The sequence below is a fragment of the Anomaloglossus baeobatrachus genome, chromosome 2 (assembly GCF_048569485.1).
Source record: "Anomaloglossus baeobatrachus isolate aAnoBae1 chromosome 2, aAnoBae1.hap1, whole genome shotgun sequence".
Lineage (NCBI taxonomy): Eukaryota > Metazoa > Chordata > Amphibia > Anura > Aromobatidae > Anomaloglossus > Anomaloglossus baeobatrachus.
Window position 1 is genome coordinate 705,305,650 of NC_134354.1, and position 18,632 is coordinate 705,324,281.

General features: G+C 42.9%; 1 protein-coding gene across 1 annotated transcript in view; it reads right to left on the reverse strand.

Annotated features, from left to right (window-relative positions):
- Positions 1-18,632, reverse strand: part of ATP7B (ATPase copper transporting beta) — a 132,814-nt gene that overhangs the window by 15,860 nt on the left and 98,322 nt on the right. The window contains 1 exon segment of the mRNA XM_075334581.1: positions 1,470-1,612. Within this exon segment, the coding sequence (XP_075190696.1) occupies positions 1,470-1,612 (143 nt within the window).

An 18,632-nucleotide genomic window follows, 5' to 3' on the forward strand; every position in this document is an offset into this window, starting at 1 on the left:
ACAGGTGCAAAGTTCTGCTGGAAAATTAAATCTCCATCTCCAAAAAGCTTGTCGGCAGAGGGAAGCATGAAGTGCTCTAAAATTTCAGGTAGACGGCTGCGCTGACTTTGGTCTTTATGAAACACAGTGAACCTGCACCAGCAGATGACATGGCTCCCCAAACCATCACTGATTGTGGAACTAATGTTCACTAATTAGTCACATTTGTAATCTAAAACAACAACCAGTTTGAGGGGGATAAAAGAGATGTCTCCTAATAATCTTGGAGCTCTGAATACACTGATGTGTATGGGGGCCTTACCACCTGGTTATACTTCTAAGCTTAATTAGGTAAACACTATTCCTGCGTTTTGTTTTTATCCCTGGGGTGGCACTTTAAATCTAAGTCCCCTGCCACTAATCTTATACTCACTCTCCGGCGTCTTAACCTTTTTTCTGTGTCACACCGGTCCCATAGCATCTTGTGCCCATAACATAGGACTGGCCGGAAGTTAGAAGTTACGGCACAAGCGCTCAATGCAACTCTGAAGGCCCCATTACACGCAACGACATATCTAACTATATATCATCAGGGGCACGGAATTCGTGACGCACATCCGGCGTCGTTAGTGACGTTGTTGCGGGTAACAGCTCAGAGCGTCTGTTAATGATCAAAAATACTCACCTAATCATTGACACGTCATTCATTTTCAAAATCTCGTTGGTCGTTGTGGACGCAGGTTGTTCGTTGTTCCTGAGGCAGCACACATTGCTACGTGTGACACCTCGGGAACGACGAACAACAGCTTACCTGCATCCTCCGGCAACGAGGTGGGCATGTCGTTAATGCGGCTGTTCTCCGCCCCTCCGCTTCCATTGGCCGGCCGCTGTGTGACGTCGCTGTGACGGCGCACGAACCTCCCCCTTAACGAAGAGGATGTTCGCCGGCCACAGCGGCGCTGATAGGAAGGCAAGTACGTGTGACTGGTGTTAGCGATATTGTGCGCCACGGGCAGCGATTTGCCCATGACGCACAAACGACGGGGGCGGGTACAGTCGCTAGCGATATCACTGCGAATACAGCCCCCTTGAGGGCCAGAATGAGGCGCTCATAGACTTGTGTTGTGACCTTCAGCATGCTCAATGAAACACTGAAGTTGCCGATAGGTCACAAATCGCTGGAGAACAACAGAAGCAATTCTGAAAACAGATGAAGATGCCATAGCGCGATTATGAGACAAGGGGCAGGAGATTTAAATTTAAAGCACCACTCCAGCAGTGAAAAACCAAAAAATATTATTATTATTATTATTATTATTATTATTATTAATACTAATAATACTAATAATAAAGCTAGAGTAGAGCTTTAAGTGAAACATAATATTACTGGATAACACAGGAAAAGCTACTCATTTCTCATTCACCAATTAAGTAACAATTATTCTACATATTTTGTACTTTTAGACTGTCACATGCATGGACGTAAATACCTGAGTGGCGATTGCCTTGGCCGTCTTCCTGTTGTCTCCTGTGATCAGTACCACATCCACTCCCATTGCTTTTAGTGTGTGCACAGCAAGAGCTGCCTCCTGCTTTACTGTGTCCGCAATAGCAATCATTCCACATAATGCACCTTTTATGGGGAGAAAAAGGTTGTCACACAATAGACTGTAGCATTACACGAACATTCAGTAGAAGTTTTTATAGAACATATGTCCCTACAATCCAGCGCAATGCCAAATTTAAGCCATTTCAGGATTACAGGCATTAGTTTAGCATGCTACAAAATTTTAGCTTTTTTGTGTAAAATGCACAAAGTTGGCCATTTCTTATAGCAATTTGACCCCGGATTCCAAATCTGCTCTCAAAATTTTTCTATCGGGCAGAGATTTTGAGTAACACACGTTAAAAGTAAACATTTTAAAAAAATGTTAACACAAAATAATATATATATATATATATATATATATATATATATATATATATATATATATATATATATATATATATATATATATATATATATATAATATATAATATATATTGGATTTTCTTACATATTTAACTGCAGAGGCGTTCCTTTTTAGTCCCCAACAGTAGTCAGCGATGCTTTTTCGGCTCCAATTCTCTTTATAACAGCCTTCAAGTAGTGAGATGTCCTGATGAAAACGTTTGTGCTGTTCCTAATTGTTTTAATTAAAACTGTTATTTAATGTTTTTCATGCTTGTCTCTGCTGCCATCTACTGGTCAGACCTTTTGGCTCCCCTGTTTCTTTTGTCCAGCCCATGGGAGTGTCTGCTGATGCTCTTACCTCACTTCCTGGCATATTAAGTTCAGCCAGAGTTTTTGTGAGAATCACATCCCTTATTGGAGCTGCTAGAAGCAAAGTCCTCTGACCTTAGTGACTCCAGAAACAAGCATCACAAGAGAACCACAATGCCAGGTACTTGAACTACTGTACTCTGCATGTCCTAACCTTTGGAGAAAAAAAACCACCATTGTTTCATCTCAGGATGTGCATGTTTAACTTTGGAGCGCTCTGGTCCTGTCTGCCTCACGTATAGGAAAAACGAAGGTAAGATTCTCACAACATCTCACAACTACACGCCTTCAATCGCCTTTAAGTGGGGACAGAACAGTCAGAAGACTGCTTAACAGCCCAAAGCAAAAACTTCCTGGAGAGCCCAAATCAGTCAGAAGACTGCTTAACAGCTCAATACCCCGGCTACAGTTCCCTAAGAGCCCTGTAACTTGCCTTGTAATCTGCCTAGCAACAAGCCTTGTGCACTAGTCTGCCTGCAACAGTGCATGCCTGGACAAGCCTAAGGGGAAGCTATCCCATCTCCACGTCCTGTATCACCTCTGCTTGCATTATAAAGGGACAGTTTATGCACCTGCTGTTTCCCTCTTGCCATACCCCTTCTATAGACTTGCAATACATTATACCTTATTACTGCACATTGCTGGACTGCGAACCCCAAGTTTTGCTAAAGACACCTTGGGAATTTCATCAGGGAGTCCTTGCAGAGCTGCACAACAATTTTCGGACCCGTATTCAAAAGTCGAGTTTCTTAAAGAGACAGTACACCTTAAATCAAAATGGCCGAAAAAGACCTTGGACAGTTCCCCACTGCTGAAACAGAGCAAATACAATCTGATACTGTCCATTATGAAGCCCAGGAGGCAAATCCCGCGCTTTCAGCAGACCAAGTTGTCCGACCAAAGCGCTCTTCCAAACCCACGATAAAGGCCACTAAAAACTATCACACTATGAAAGATGAGCTATGTGAACACCTGGAAGAACTGTGGGAACGAATCATCTATTACATGTCAAGACTTGAATCCTCATCAGGTGATGCCGCATGCTTACAAGCCGCTCTAGAACGGCTGAACACAGCTCATGAAAGATACAAGAGACTGTCAACAAGGTATATTACCTTTCTAAAAGACTCTAAAATTGATGAAGCTCTTTCAGACCTGAGCAAGACAGAAGAGGTGGACAAGGAAAGAGATGCCAAGGTGCAAGATGCCATAGACAAGGCCGAACACCGTATCTCTCACCAGCAAGAAACCAGATCACACCGATCAACCTCATCTAGACGTTCCTCTCGGTCATCCGGGTCATCATCCTCAAGAAGTTCAGCCCTGAACGACAGGATACTAGAGGCCCGCATAAGAGCAGAGGAATCCAAGGTGAGACGTTCCTTCGCAGAAAGAAAAGTAGAGGAAGAAGACAAAAGGGCAGAAGCAGAAGCCCTCGCAAAAGCAGAAGCCGCTAAAGCAGAAGCCAAAAGGGCAGAAGCCCTTGCAAGACCAGAAGTTGGTAAAGCAGAAGCCCTTGCAAGAGCAGAAGCCGCTAAAGCAGAAGCCCTTGCAAAAGCAGAAGCCGCTAAAGCAGAAGCCCTTGCAAAAGCAGAAGCAGAAGCTCGGATAAAGATTCTTGGGTCACAGATGGAAGAGGAAGTTGCGCTAGCTAAAGTGAGACTACTTGAGCAAGCATTGATCCAAGGTCCTGATCCAGCTCACTCGCCACCACTGGAAGCAGACAATCCAGTTGATCGCACAAGAGACTATGTACTGAATCAGTTACCTGTAGCAACCCCGGTTTGCAGTACCGTCCAAGCCGACAACACCGAAACCTCCAACTTACCTCTACCAGTGCCAGTACCACCTAAAGCACCCGAGCAAATTATTAACAGTCACCAAGAGGTGCCCTCTCAAACACAGTCACCACGGCAAGATGGCAACCAAGTGTTTCCTGACCCACTTCCACAGCTCAAGCAACGGTCATCAGAATCTACAGAGGCTAAACCACAGCTCAACCCTGCAGCAACGTCATTCTACCCGGGAACATCTCATCCATTCACGCCAGGCAGCCCATACGCCCCAGGGGCATCACAAGTCGTCATGGCAACAAGTGGTGAGAAATCAGATTTGTCTGAGTTTGCCAGGTTCATGGTGAGCAGAGAGCTAATCAACACTAGTCTCACGAAATTCGATGATTGTGTAGAGAGCTACAGGGCCTGGAAAGCAACTTTCAAGGCAGCCATCGCCAATCTCAACTTAACTGCAGAACAGGAGCTCGACCTCCTGATCAAGTGGTTGGGCCCAGGCTCTACAAACCGTATCAAGAGCCTCAGAACCGTCTATGTGGGACAAGCAGAAGCAGGTCTCACTGCTGCATGGCAAAGACTAGAACGCACCTTTAGCAGCGCAGAAGCAATAGAGAAAGCCCTATTCAAGAGACTGCAGGACATCCCAAAGATCAACCTTAAAGACGTCCACAAGCTTCAAGACCTAAGTGATCTGCTCATGGAGCTGGAGCTCGCCAAAAGAGATCCTCGTCTGTCTGGGCTGTGCTACCTGGATACAGCCCATGGAGTGAACCCAATCGTGGTGAAGCTGCCATACAGTCTGCAGGAGAAATGGGCAACGTCAGTCTCAAGGTACAAAAGAGTGCATGACGTCACCTTTCCCCCATTTATTCACTTCTGCAAGTTCATCGATGAGCAGGCCCAGAAAAGGAACGACCCCAGCCTCAACTTCCTAGAGTTCAACACTTCGGCAGCTGCAACAACATCATCATCAAGGTATGAAGGTGCCATACACAAACGCAGAGACATTAAGAACACTGTGAGTGTTAGGAAGACTGAGCTACCATCACCTGCAGCACGCACAGATAAACAGAACACCATCTCATCACGAGATAAGTCTTTCAATCAAGAATGTCCCATCCATAAAAAAACGCATTCACTGAACAAGTGCAGAGGGTTTAGATCCAAAACCCTACAGGAGCGCAAGAAAGTCCTCACAGAGCTTGGGATCTGTTTCAAATGCTGCGCATCACTTGAGCACATGGCCAAGGACTGTAAATCCATCGTCAAGTGTGAGGAGTGTCATAGTGAAAAACACGTTTCAGCCATGCACCCAACCCAGCTAGTTAGAGACACACCGGCTGCAGTCACCACCACTCCCACTCCAAGTCATGGCGGGGAGTCCAAGAATCAGACTGACACCACCACAGCCATCTCCTGCTCATGCTCAGAGGTATGTGGAGAGGGCCAAACACAGAAATGTTGTGCCCGAATATGCCTCATCAAGGTTTATCCCGACGGACATCCAGTAAAGGCAATGAAGGTGTATGCCATCATAGACGACTAAAGCAACCGGTCCCTGGCAGGAACCAAATTCTTTGAAGCCTTCGGAAATAATGGACCATTAGAACCCTACACCTTGAACACCTGCTCGGGTCGCATAGAGACTAGTGGCAGAAGAGCCCAGGGATTCATTGCTTCTCCTATCAATGGGAAGACTGAAATACCTCTACCAACGCTCGTTGAATGTGACCAAATACCCAGCCACAGGAATGAAATTCCTACCCCAGAAGCTGCATTTCATCAACCACACCTGACACTTCGCTAGTGTTATCCCACCTCTGGACAATAACGCAGAGATTCTACTCCTGCTAGGCAGAGACAATCTAAGGGTACACAAGGTGCGACAGCAGTGTAATGGGCCTGACTAAGCACCATACGCCCAGAGACTGGACTTGGGATGGGTAGTCATTGGAAATGTGTGCGTTGATCGATCAGAAATTGATTCCTTCAAAACTTATGTGCATGGAGATGGGCGCACAACCTACCTAAAGCCATGTCCTCATCACTATGGAGTGAAAGAGAAGTCTCCAGACACATTACAGCTACCTGACATCGCTTCTTCTCTGCATATCGACAACTTGGGAAGATCAGTCTCTCACACAACAAAGGATGACGATAAAGTAGCCTTGTCAGTAGAGGACAGAGAATTCATCGGAATAATGGACTGAGTTTTCGAAAGACAAAACCAACCATTGGGTCTCTCCATTACACTTCCAGTCTACCAGGGTAAGACTCCCAAACAACCGAGCTCAAGCTCAGACCAGATTTAACTCTCTTCAGCGTTCTATGAACAGCAAACCTGAAATGAGAGAACATATTGTTGCCTTTATGGACAAAATATTCCGGAACAACCACGCAGAACCTGCTCCATTCTTGAAGAAGAACGAAGAGTGTTGGTATCTGCCTTCATTCGGTGTATACCACCCACGAAAACCGAATCAAAATCAGGGTTGTCTTCGACTCCAGCGCCAAACATGAAGGCGTATCCCTTAACGATGTTCTCCTCATAGGTCCTAACCTAACAAACAACTTGGTAGGAGTATTGCTGAGGTTCAGAAAAGAGCTTGTCGCCATCACTGCCAATATTGAACAGATGTTCCACTGTTTCCTAGTCAGAGAGGACCACCGGAACATCCTCAGATTTCTGTGGTACAAGGACAATGACACCAATAAAGAGATGGTGGAATATCGTATGAGGGTCCACGTATTTGGAAACAGCCCTTCACCCGCAGTTGCAACCTATGGCCTCCGAAGAACCGCATTAGAGGGAGAGTCTGAGTATGGAACAGACGCCAGAGACTTTGTTGAGAAAGACTTATGTAGATGATGGGCTCAATTCACTATCCACCGAGGAAGCAGCCATTGATTTGCTCAAAAGGACTCAAGGCATGCTGTCCCAGGCAAAACTCAGGTTACACAAAATTGCTTTAAATAGCCTGACCGTAATGAGAGCCTTTGAGTTGGGTGATCACGCCCCTGGGTTCAAGGACATTGACTTGGGGCTAGACAGTCCACCCGTGCAGAGGAGCCTGGGCATCAGATGGGATCTTGCAGCCGACTCCTTCGGATTTCAAGTAAGTTGCTCAGACAAGCCATTCACAAAACGTGGTGTCCTCTCTATAGTGAACAGCTTATTCGACCCGCTGGGATTTGTGGCGCCTATCACTATACAAGGCAAATCCTTGCTGAGACAATTCTCTGAAACCGTCAAGGACTGGGATACCCCACTCCCTTCCGACAAACAGCAAAAATGGGAAGCTTGGAAACAGTCGTTGTGTGGGTTGAACAACATTCACATCCCAAGATGTTGTATCAAAATCTCCCTCACTTCTAGCATAAAGAAGGAACTCCACATCTTCTCAGATGCCTCCACAGAAGCCATAGCAGCGGTTGCATACATGAAAGACCAGACCACAGAAAGGACTGACTGGCCTATGGGACTGATTACTAGGATACTGCCTAGCCAGGACGGCAATGTTTGAAAGGTGGAGCTAAAGGTCATCAGGAAAGGTGAGACGAAGACCTTTGCAAGGCCAATCCACAAACTTGTTCTGCTGTTGCCCATAGAGAGCGTCCCTATGGGATGAACACTACCGGACCTGAACTTTGAACCAACTTTCTTGTTTTGGACTCAATTGAGCTTGTTTTTGCATTTAACGTGCCTTTCCTTTCAGGTTATATTATGGACTCAATAGTGAAATCCCCAAAGTGAATTTCAGACGGGGAGTGTGCTGTTCCTAATTGTTTTAATTAAAACTTATTTAATGTTTTTCATGCTTGTCTCTGCTGCCATCTACTGGTCAGACCTTTTGGCTCCCCTGTTTCTTTTGTCCAGCCCATGGGAGTGTCTGCTGATGCTCTTACCTCACTTCCTGGCATATTCAGTTCAGTCAGAGTTTTTGTGAGAATCACATCCCTTATTGGAGCTGCTAGAAGCAAAGTCTTCTGACCTTAGTGTCTCCAGAAACAAGCATCACAAGAGAACCACAATGCCAGGTACTTGGACTACTGTACTCTGCATGTCCTAAACTTTGGAGAAAATAAACCACCATTGTTTCATCTCAGCATGTGCATGTTTAACTTTGGAGCGCTCTGGTCCTGTCTGCCTCTCCTATAGGAAAAACTAAGTTAAGATTCTCACAACATCTCACAACTACGCGCCTTCAATCGCCTTTAAGTGGGGACAGAACAACGTTCCCTGTGCCCATCAGTGACATCTCCAAGGTTATTTAGGAAAAAAACTAAATGGGAGTCCAGGAAATGTATCTTGAGACATTTTCCATCTCAATTCTTTGTTGCGCTGCAATAACTTAGTCACAAGATCTCTATAGTTTGGTGCTTTTTTGCGGCCAAGAAAGTTCATCACTAGAGTTTTGAAGGACTCCCACGCCGATGCCTTAAGGTCCCGTTACACGCAACGACGTATCTAACGATATATAGACGGGATCACGGATTCCGTGACGCACATCCGGCATCGTTAGCGATGTCGTTGTGTGTAACACGCACGAACGACCATTAACAATGGAAAATACTCACCAAATCGTCCATCGTTGACACATCTTTCATTTTCAAAAAATCGTTGATTGTAGAGGACGCAGGTTGTTAGTCGTTCCCGAGGCAGAACACATCATTGTGTGTGACACCTCGGGAACGACGAACTACAGCTTACCTGCGGCCGCCGGCAATGAGGAAGGAAGGAGGTGGGCGGCATGTTATGGCCGCTCATCTCCGCCCCTCTGCTTCTATTAGGCGACCGCTTACTGACGCCGCACGAACCGCTCCCTTAGAAAGGAGGCGGTTGGCCGGCCACAGCGACGTCGCTAGGCAGGGAAGTCCGTGTGACGGCTCCGAACGATATTGTGCGCCACGGGCAGTGATTTGCCCGTGACGCACAAACGACGGGGGCGGGTACACTCGCTAGCGATATCGCTAGCGATATCACTGCGTGTAACACCCCCTTTAGTCTCGCCTACTTTTGTATCACAATCAGTGTCTTTCATAATTTTCCTTATTTGTTGTCTCACAAAAATTCCTTCCTTGATCTTGGCCTCACTGATTTGTGGAAACTTGTTTTTGAGGTATAAAAAACCCTCGCCATGACGATCCATTGCCTTGAGTTCTTCATCAGCCCAAGTTTTATGGCGAGCAGTGGGAAAAAAATTGCTGGAGCTACTAGAGGCTGATGCAGGATATTTTTTCTTCCAAGAGTCAAATTGTCTCTTGGTGGCCACTGTTTTTTTGTGAAATGGCTTTTGTGGTCTCTGCTGTCCCATTCCCAGGGAAAACAACAAAATTTTGTATAGTCGAGCTGCAACCCAAGCACCAAGGATAATACCTTCAAGATCACCACAAATATTCCACTTGTAGTTTTCGTAACTGATTTTTGATAGCAGAAGGTGCATATTTTCATAGATTTCTTTTAGACTTGCTGCATAAGCAAGAAGAACAGATGGATTTTTGTTGCCATTATGCAGAAGTACCGCTTTTAAACTAGTTTTTGAAGAGTCTACAAAAAGCCTCCATTCTTGAGGTCTGTGCTCGTCACATTGCATCTGTAACGTCTGCCCAGGACCACAGTCTCAGGATGGCTGTCACAAATAGATTAGAGGCTAGCTGCCCACTCAGCAGGATCCCAAGAACATCGAAACGCTTTAATCCCTGTACAGGGATCTGGAATTACTACAGGGTCCAGCAGGTCGCTGTCCATGGAAGGCTGCAATCCAGGGAAGAATGGTCTTCAGGCAGGGTCAAACCAGGAGGTACAGAAAAGGGACAAAATTGGCAGGCAAGGGGGGGCGTGGCTTGCTGATGGCCGAGTGAGCTGCACTTGCTGGGAGCTCTGTCCTGAACTTCCCCGATTAGCCTCTATTAGAGCACGTTAACATCTCCCTGCTTATGGGCAGATCCAGGAAAGTCACCCAACACCGAGGTGAGATAAAGGAGACAGTGAGCAGCATGGATCGTTTCCTCAGCCAGAGTACCTCAGCAGCCATCAGGAACACTAGATCAATGATGGCGTCTGCCTCCCTCATGGAAAACTCACAGCCCCTGGAAAGTCAAACACAGACACAGCAGGACCCGGGGAAATCACAGCAGGACTTCTCCAGCCAGGAGGACAATGAGGGAGATCTGCCTAATCTACATGAGATAAGTAAATCTATCAAGGCTTTGCCTACAAAAAAAGATTTGGACAGATTTGCTAGCAGGCTTGAGAATACTTATAAGAAAGAGCTGCAGGCACTGAAATTTGAATTCACATACAGGGTAGAGGAGGTGGAGAAGTCCCAAGAAGCCATCACTGCTGAGTTGTCCCTGTTGGCTGAGCGAGCGAGGTGCTGAATTCAAGTAAAGTGCTGAATTTAAGATAAGTGCATAGTTTCAACACAATTACATAGTGGTGATAACTGTAATTGTTGAATTTCATTAGGGAGGAATTGTGTGTCTGTTTGTGATTCTGTGAAAAGGGAAAAAAAAAAAAAAAAAAAAGTTAGTCTTGTGATTTAATTAGTAGGATTAGTCACACCTGTTTCTAGAAGCTTCCAGCAGCTTCTGATACTCATTGTACATCTATATAAACCAGCCAGTACTAGCGAGGGGGCTGAGCGAGCGAGGTGCTGAATTCAAGTAAAGTGCTGAATTTAAGATAAGTGCATAGTTTCAACACAATTACATAGTGGTGATAACTGTAATTGTTGAATTTCATTAGGGAGGAATTGTGTGTCTGTTTGTGATTCTGTGAAAAGGGGAAAAAAAAAAAAAGGTTAGTCTTGTGATTTAATTAGTAGGATTAGTCACACCTGTTTCTAGAAGCTTCCAGCAGCTTCTGATACTCATTGTACATCTATATAAACCAGCCAGTACTAGCGAGGGGGCTGAGCGAGCGAGGTGCTAAATTCAAGTAAAGTGCTGAATTTAAGATAAGTGCATAGTTTCAACACAATTACATAGTGGTGATAACTGTAATTGTTGAATTTCATTAGGGAGGAATTGTGTGTCTGTTTGTGATTCTGTGAAAAGGGAAAAAAAAAAAAGGTTAGTCTTGTGATTTAATTAGTAGGATTAGTCACACCTGTTTCTAGAAGCTTCCAGCAGCTTCTGATACTCATTGTACATCTATATAAACCAGCCAGTACTAGCGAGGGGGCTGAGCGAGCGAGGTGCTGAATTCAAGTAAAGTGCTGAATTTAAGATAAGTGCATAGTTTCAACACAATTACATAGTGGTGATAACTGTAATTGTTGAATTTCATTAGGGAGGAATTGTGTGTCTGTTTGTGATTCTGTGAAAAGGGGAAAAAAAAAAAAAAAAAAAAAAAAAAAAGGTTAGTCTTGTGATTTAATTAGTAGGATTAGTCACACCTGTTTCTAGAAGCTTCCAGCAGCTTCTGATACTCATTGTACATCTATATAAACCAGCCAGTACTAGCGAGGGGGCTGAGCGAGCGAGGTGCTGAATTCAAGTAAAGTGCTGAATTTAAGATAAGTGCATAGTTTCAACACAATTACATAGTGGTGATAACTGTAATTGTTGAATTTCATTAGGGAGGAATTGTGTGTCTGTTTGTGATTCTGTGAAAAGGGGAAAAAAAAAAAAGGTTAGTCTTGTGATTTAATTAGTAGGATTAGTCACACCTGTTTCTAGAAGCTTCCAGCAGCTTCTGATACTCATTGTACATCTATATAAACCAGCCAGTACTAGCGAGGGAGGTGCTGAATTCAAGTAAAGTGCTGAATTTAAGATAAGTGCATAGTTTCAACACAATTACATAGTGGTGATAACTGTAATTGTTGAATTTCATTAGGGAGGAATTGTGTGTCTGTTTGTGATTCTGTGAAAAGGGGAAAAAAAAAAAAAAAAAAAAAGGTTAGTCTTGTGATTTAATTAGTAGGATTAGTCACACCTGTTTCTAGAAGCTTCCAGCAGCTTCTGATACTCATTGTACATCTATATAAACCAGCCAGTACTAGCGAGGGGGCTGAGCGAGCGAGGTGCTGAATTCAAGTAAAGTGCTGAATTTAAGATAAGTGCATAGTTTCAACACAATTACATAGTGGTGATAACTGTAATTGTTGAATTTCATTAGGGAGGAATTGTGTGTCTGTTTGTGATTCTGTGAAAAGGGAAAAAAAAAAAAAAGGTTAGTCTTGTGATTTAATTAGTAGGATTAGTCACACCTGTTTCTAGAAGCTTCCAGCAGCTTCTGATACTCATTGTACATCTATATAAACCAGCCAGTACTAGCGAGGGGGCTGAGCGAGCGAGGTGCTGAATTCAAGTAAAGTGCTGAATTTAAGATAAGTGCATAGTTTCAACACAATTACATAGTGGTGATAACTGTAATTGTTGAATTTCATTAGGGAGGAATTGTGTGTCTGTTTGTGATTCTGTGAAAAGGGGAAAAAAAAAAAAAAAAAAAAAAAGGTTAGTCTTGTGATTTAATTAGTAGGATTAGTCACACCTGTTTCTAGAAGCTTCCAGCAGCTTCTGATACTCATTGTACATCTATATAAACCAGCCAGTACTAGCGAGGGGGCTGAGCGAGCGAGGTGCTGAATTCAAGTAAAGTGCTGAATTTAAGATAAGTGCATAGTTTCAACACAATTACATAGTGGTGATAACTGTAATTGTTGAATTTCATTAGGGAGGAATTGTGTGTCTGTTTGTGATTCTGTGAAAAGGGGAAAAAAAAAAAAAAAAAAAGGTTAGTCTTGTGATTTAATTAGTAGGATTAGTCACACCTGTTTCTAGAAGCTTCCAGCAGCTTCTGATACTCATTGTACATCTATATAAACCAGCCAGTACTAGCGAGGGGGCTGAGCGAGCGAGGTGCTGAATTCAAGTAAAGTGCTGAATTTAAGATAAGTGCATAGTTTCAACACAATTACATAGTGGTGATAACTGTAATTGTTGAATTTCATTAGGGAGGAATTGTGTGTCTGTTTGTGATTCTGTGAAAAGGGGAAAAAAAAAAAAAAAAAAAAAAAAAGGTTAGTCTTGTGATTTAATTAGTAGGATTAGTCACACCTGTTTCTAGAAGCTTCCAGCAGCTTCTGATACTCATTGTACATCTATATAAACCAGCCAGTACTAGCGAGGGGGCTGAGCGAGCGAGGTGCTGAATTCAAGTAAAGTGCTGAATTTAAGATAAGTGCATAGTTTCAACACAATTACATAGTGGTGATAACTGTAATTGTTGAATTTCATTAGGGAGGAATTGTGTGTCTGTTTGTGATTCTGTGAAAAGGGGAAAAAAAAAAAAAAAAAAAAAGGTTAGTCTTGTGATTTAATTAGTAGGATTAGTCACACCTGTTTCTAGAAGCTTCCAGCAGCTTCTGATACTCATTGTACATCTATATAAACCAGCCAGTACTAGCGAGGGGGCTGAGCGAGCGAGGTGCTGAATTCAAGTAAAGTGCTGAATTTAAGATAAGTGCATAGTTTCAACACAATTACATAGTGGTGATAACTGTAATTGTTGAATTTCATTAGGGAGGAATTGTGTGTCTGTTTGTGATTCTGTGAAAAGGGGAAAAAAAAAAAAAAAAGGTTAGTCTTGTGATTTAATTAGTAGGATTAGTCACACCTGTTTCTAGAAGCTTCCAGCAGCTTCTGATACTCATTGTACATCTATATAAACCAGCCAGTACTAGCGAGGGGGCTGAGCGAGCGAGGTGCTGAATTCAAGTAAAGTGCTGAATTTAAGATAAGTGCATAGTTTCAACACAATTACATAGTGGTGATAACTGTAATTGTTGAATTTCATTAGGGAGGAATTGTGTGTCTGTTTGTGATTCTGTGAAAAGGGGAAAAAAAAAAAAAAAAAAAGGTTAGTCTTGTGATTTAATTAGTAGGATTAGTCACACCTGTTTCTAGAAGCTTCCAGCAGCTTCTGATACTCATTGTACATCTATATAAACCAGCCAGTACTAGCGAGGGGGCTGAGCGAGCGAGGTGCTGAATTCAAGTAAAGTGCTGAATTTAAGATAAGTGCATAGTTTCAACACAATTACATAGTGGTGATAACTGTAATTGTTGAATTTCATTAGGGAGGAATTGTGTGTCTGTTTGTGATTCTGTGAAAAGGGGAAAAAAAAAAAAAAAAAAAAAAAAAAAAGGTTAGTCTTGTGATTTAATTAGTAGGATTAGTCACACCTGTTTCTAGAAGCTTCCAGCAGCTTCTGATACTCATTGTACATCTATATAAACCAGCCAGTACTAGCGAGGGGGCTGAGCGAGCGAGGTGCTGAATTCAAGTAAAGTGCTGAATTTAAGATAAGTGCATAGTTTCAACACAATTACATAGTGGTGATAACTGTAATTGTTGAATTTCATTAGGGAGGAATTGTGTGTCTGTTTGTGATTCTGTGAAAAGGGGAAAAAAAAAAAAAAAAAAAAAAGGTTAGTCTTGTGATTTAATTAGTAGGATTAGTCACACCTGTTTCTAGAAGCTTCCAGCAGCTTCTGATACTCATTGTACATCTATATAAACCAGCCAGTACTAGCGAGGGGGCTGAGCGAGCGAGGTGCTGAATTCAAGTAAAGTGCTGAATTTAAGATAAGTGCATAGTTTCAACACAATTACATAGTGGTGATAACTGTAATTGTTGAATTTCATTAGGGAGGAATTGTGTGTCTGTTTGTGATTCTGTGAAAAGGGGAAAAAAAAAAAAAAAAAAAAAAAAAGGTTAGTCTTGTGATTTAATTAGTAGGATTAGTCACACCTGTTTCTAGAAGCTTCCAGCAGCTTCTGATACTCATTGTACATCTATATAAACCAGCCAGTACTAGCGAGGGGGCTGAGCGAGCGAGGTGCTGAATTCAAGTAAAGTGCTGAATTTAAGATAAGTGCATAGTTTCAACACAATTACATAGTGGTGATAACTGTAATTGTTGAATTTCATTAGGGAGGAATTGTGTGTCTGTTTGTGATTCTGTGAAAAGGGGAAAAAAAAAAAAAAAAAAAAAAAAAGGTTAGTCTTGTGATTTAATTAGTAGGATTAGTCACACCTGTTTCTAGAAGCTTCCAGCAGCTTCTGATACTCATTGTACATCTATATAAACCAGCCAGTACTAGCGAGGGGGCTGAGCGAGCGAGGTGCTGAATTCAAGTAAAGTGCTGAATTTAAGATAAGTGCATAGTTTCAACACAATTACATAGTGGTGATAACTGTAATTGTTGAATTTCATTAGGGAGGAATTGTGTGTCTGTTTGTGATTCTGTGAAAAGGGGAAAAAAAAAAAAAAAAAAAAAAGGTTAGTCTTGTGATTTAATTAGTAGGATTAGTCACACCTGTTTCTAGAAGCTTCCAGCAGCTTCTGATACTCATTGTACATCTATATAAACCAGCCAGTACTAGTGAGGGGGCTGAGCGAGCGAGGTGCTGAATTCAAGTAAAGTGCTGAATTTAAGATAAGTGCATAGTTTCAACACAATTACATAGTTTGACACAAGAACATAGTTTGAATTTATCCTTATACGTTTCCCATTGGGTTTCTTTCGTTTTTTTCTCTTTGTTTTTCTACTTTACTGTTGATCCCCATTTGATAGGTGCTCCATGGACAATGCTACCAGGTGTGTATCTTGTCAGATGTATGCATGCCTTGAGCAGCCGTTCGAGGGTGAATATGTCTGCACTCGATGCAAGCATGTTGCGTATTTGGAAGCCAAGGTAACTGATCTAAATAAGCAGCTTGCAACACTAAGGGGCATTGCAAACCTGGAGAGGAGTTTAGAGCTCACTGAGCTTTCTCTGGCTGGGGCCAGTGATATGGAGGAGGGTGGAAGTGGGGAAGATCAGGACCCAGAGGTAGGTAGCTGGGTAACAGTTAGAAGAAGAGGTAGGGGGAAAAGTGTCAGGGAGCCTAGTCCTGACCTGGCACAACCTAGTAAATATGCCTGTTTGGCTGATATTAGGAATGAAGGGCCTGGACTAGGGTCACTACAGCAGGACGTTGCTCCTAGCAACCAGGAAAACAACTGCTGTAGGAAGGAGGGAAATAGGAGTGCAGCAAAGCCCAGACAGATGTTGGTGGTAGGGGACTCTATAATTAGGCGGACAGACAGGGTCATCTGTCGCCGAGACCGTGAATGCCGAACAGTGTGTTGTCTGCCGGGTGCTCGGGTTCGGCATATTGTGGATCGGATAGACAGATTGCTGGGTGGGGCTGGGGAAAACCCAGCGGTCATGGTGCACATTGGTACTAATGACAAAGTTAGAGGCAGGTGGAAGGTCCTTAAAAATGATTACAGGGAACTAGGAGAGAAGCTGAAGTCCAGGACCTCCAAGGTGGTGTTTTCAGAAATACTACCGGTGCCACGAGCGTCACTAGAAAGACAGCGGGAGCTTAGGGAGATAAATATGTGGCTTAGAAATTGGTGCAGGAAAGAAGGGTTCGGGTTCATGGAGAACTGGGCCGACTTCTCAGTCGGCTACAGGCTCTACGGTAGGGACGGGCTGCACCTCAATGGGGAAGGTGCAGCTGTGCTGGGGGAGAAAATGGTCAGACGGATGGAGGAGCTTTTAAACTAGGATCGGGGGGGAGGGAGGGTAGTGGAGCAAATAAGGGGATAGATAGAGCAGATAGAGACAGGGAGACGGTAGGGGTCAATGAAGGATTAGGGGGGGATGGGACATACAAGGAACGTAGGGAGGCTAGGAGTAATAAAGGTGTTAATAGGATTAAATGTCTACTGGCAAATGCAAGAAGTCTTGCAAACAAAATGAATGAATTGGAGACTCTTATGTCAACCATGGATTATGATGTGGTGGGCATTACGGAAACCTGGCTGGATGAAAGCCATGACTGGGTGACAAACATACAGGGTTATAGTACATTTAGGAAGGACAGGAAAGGCCAAAAAGGTGGTGGGGTGTGTATATTTATCAGATCTAACCTAAAACCTGTGTTGTATGATGACATTGAGGGGAACTGCAACAATGTAGAGTCAGTATGGGTAAATGTACATGGGGAGGGGAATAATGGAAAAATGCTAATTGGAGTTTGCTATAAGCCTCCTAACATAGCTGAACAAATAGAGGGTGAAATGCTGGAACAAATTGAAAAGGCAGCTAATAATAATAATCGGGTTCTTATTATGGGGGATTTCAACTATCCAGACATACAGTGGGACATAGAATCTTCTGGTTCTGCTAAAAGCTGTAAGTTCTTATCTACCATTCAAGACCATTTCCTCTCTCAGATGGTAGATGAACCGACCAGGGGAGATAATTTGCTAGATCTGGTCCTGTCAAATAGACCGGATACAATTTCAAATCTACAGGTCCGGGAGCACTTGGGCACCAGCGATCATAATATGGTAAGCTTCGACATAATATTCAATAGAACATTTCAAAGGGGGAATGCTAAAACCTGGAATTTTAGGAAAGCTGATTTCAACAAATTAAGGGAAGAGCTTAAATGTGTAGATTGGGACAGAGTCATGGTAACTGGGGATACCGAACATAAATGGGGTAAGTTTAAGGATATACTGCTAGAGTCCTGTAAAAAACTTATACCCTCTGGTAATAAAATGTCCAGGAATAAAAAGAAACCACTATGGATAAATAAGACTGTACAAAGTATAATAAAACAAAAACAAAGGGCGTTTAACATCTTAAAGGCTGAGAATACAGAAATAGCATTGCAGGAGTATAAAGATATCAATAGGCAATGCAAAAAAGAAATCAAACAAGCAAAACTAGCTACTGAAACAAAAATCGCCAATGACATTAAAATAAATCCCAAAATCTTTTATAAATACATTAATGCCAAAAGGAAAACAAAGGATAGTATCGGACCCTTAAAATATAATAACAAGTTAGTTATAGAGGACAAACAAAAGACTGAGATATTAAATAGGCATTTCTCATCTGTATTCACCAAGGAACTGACTGTACCAGGGATCATTCAACAAGTGAAAAATCAAAGTCCACCACCCGATATAATTAATTTAACACAAGATGAAGTACGCCTACGTCTGAGTAAATTAAACATTGACAAATCCCCAGGGCCAGATGGCATTCATCCACGAATATTGAGGGAATTGAGCTCCGTAATCGACAGACCGCTGTATCTCATCTTTTTAGGCTCACTTGTAACAGGGTTGGTGCCTCAGGATTGGAGGATTGCTGATGTGGTACCGATATTTAAGAAAGGTAAGAGGGTAGATCCAGGCAACTACCGTCCAGTAAGCCTGACATCAGTAGTATGCAAAGTTTTTGAGGGCATTTTAAGGGATGACATGCAAAAATATATTGCAGAAAATAATATGATAACTGACAAACAGCATGGATTCATGAAAGATAAGTCGTGTCTAACCAACCTGTTGGGGTTCTATGAGGGGGTAAGTGCAAACCTGGATATTGGTAATGCAGCTGATGTGATTTATTTGGACTTTGCAAAGGCATTTGATACTGTACCACATAATAGCCTTATACTAAAGCTCCAGAAGCAAGGACTAGGGGACACAATATGCAACTGGGTAAGGAATTGGC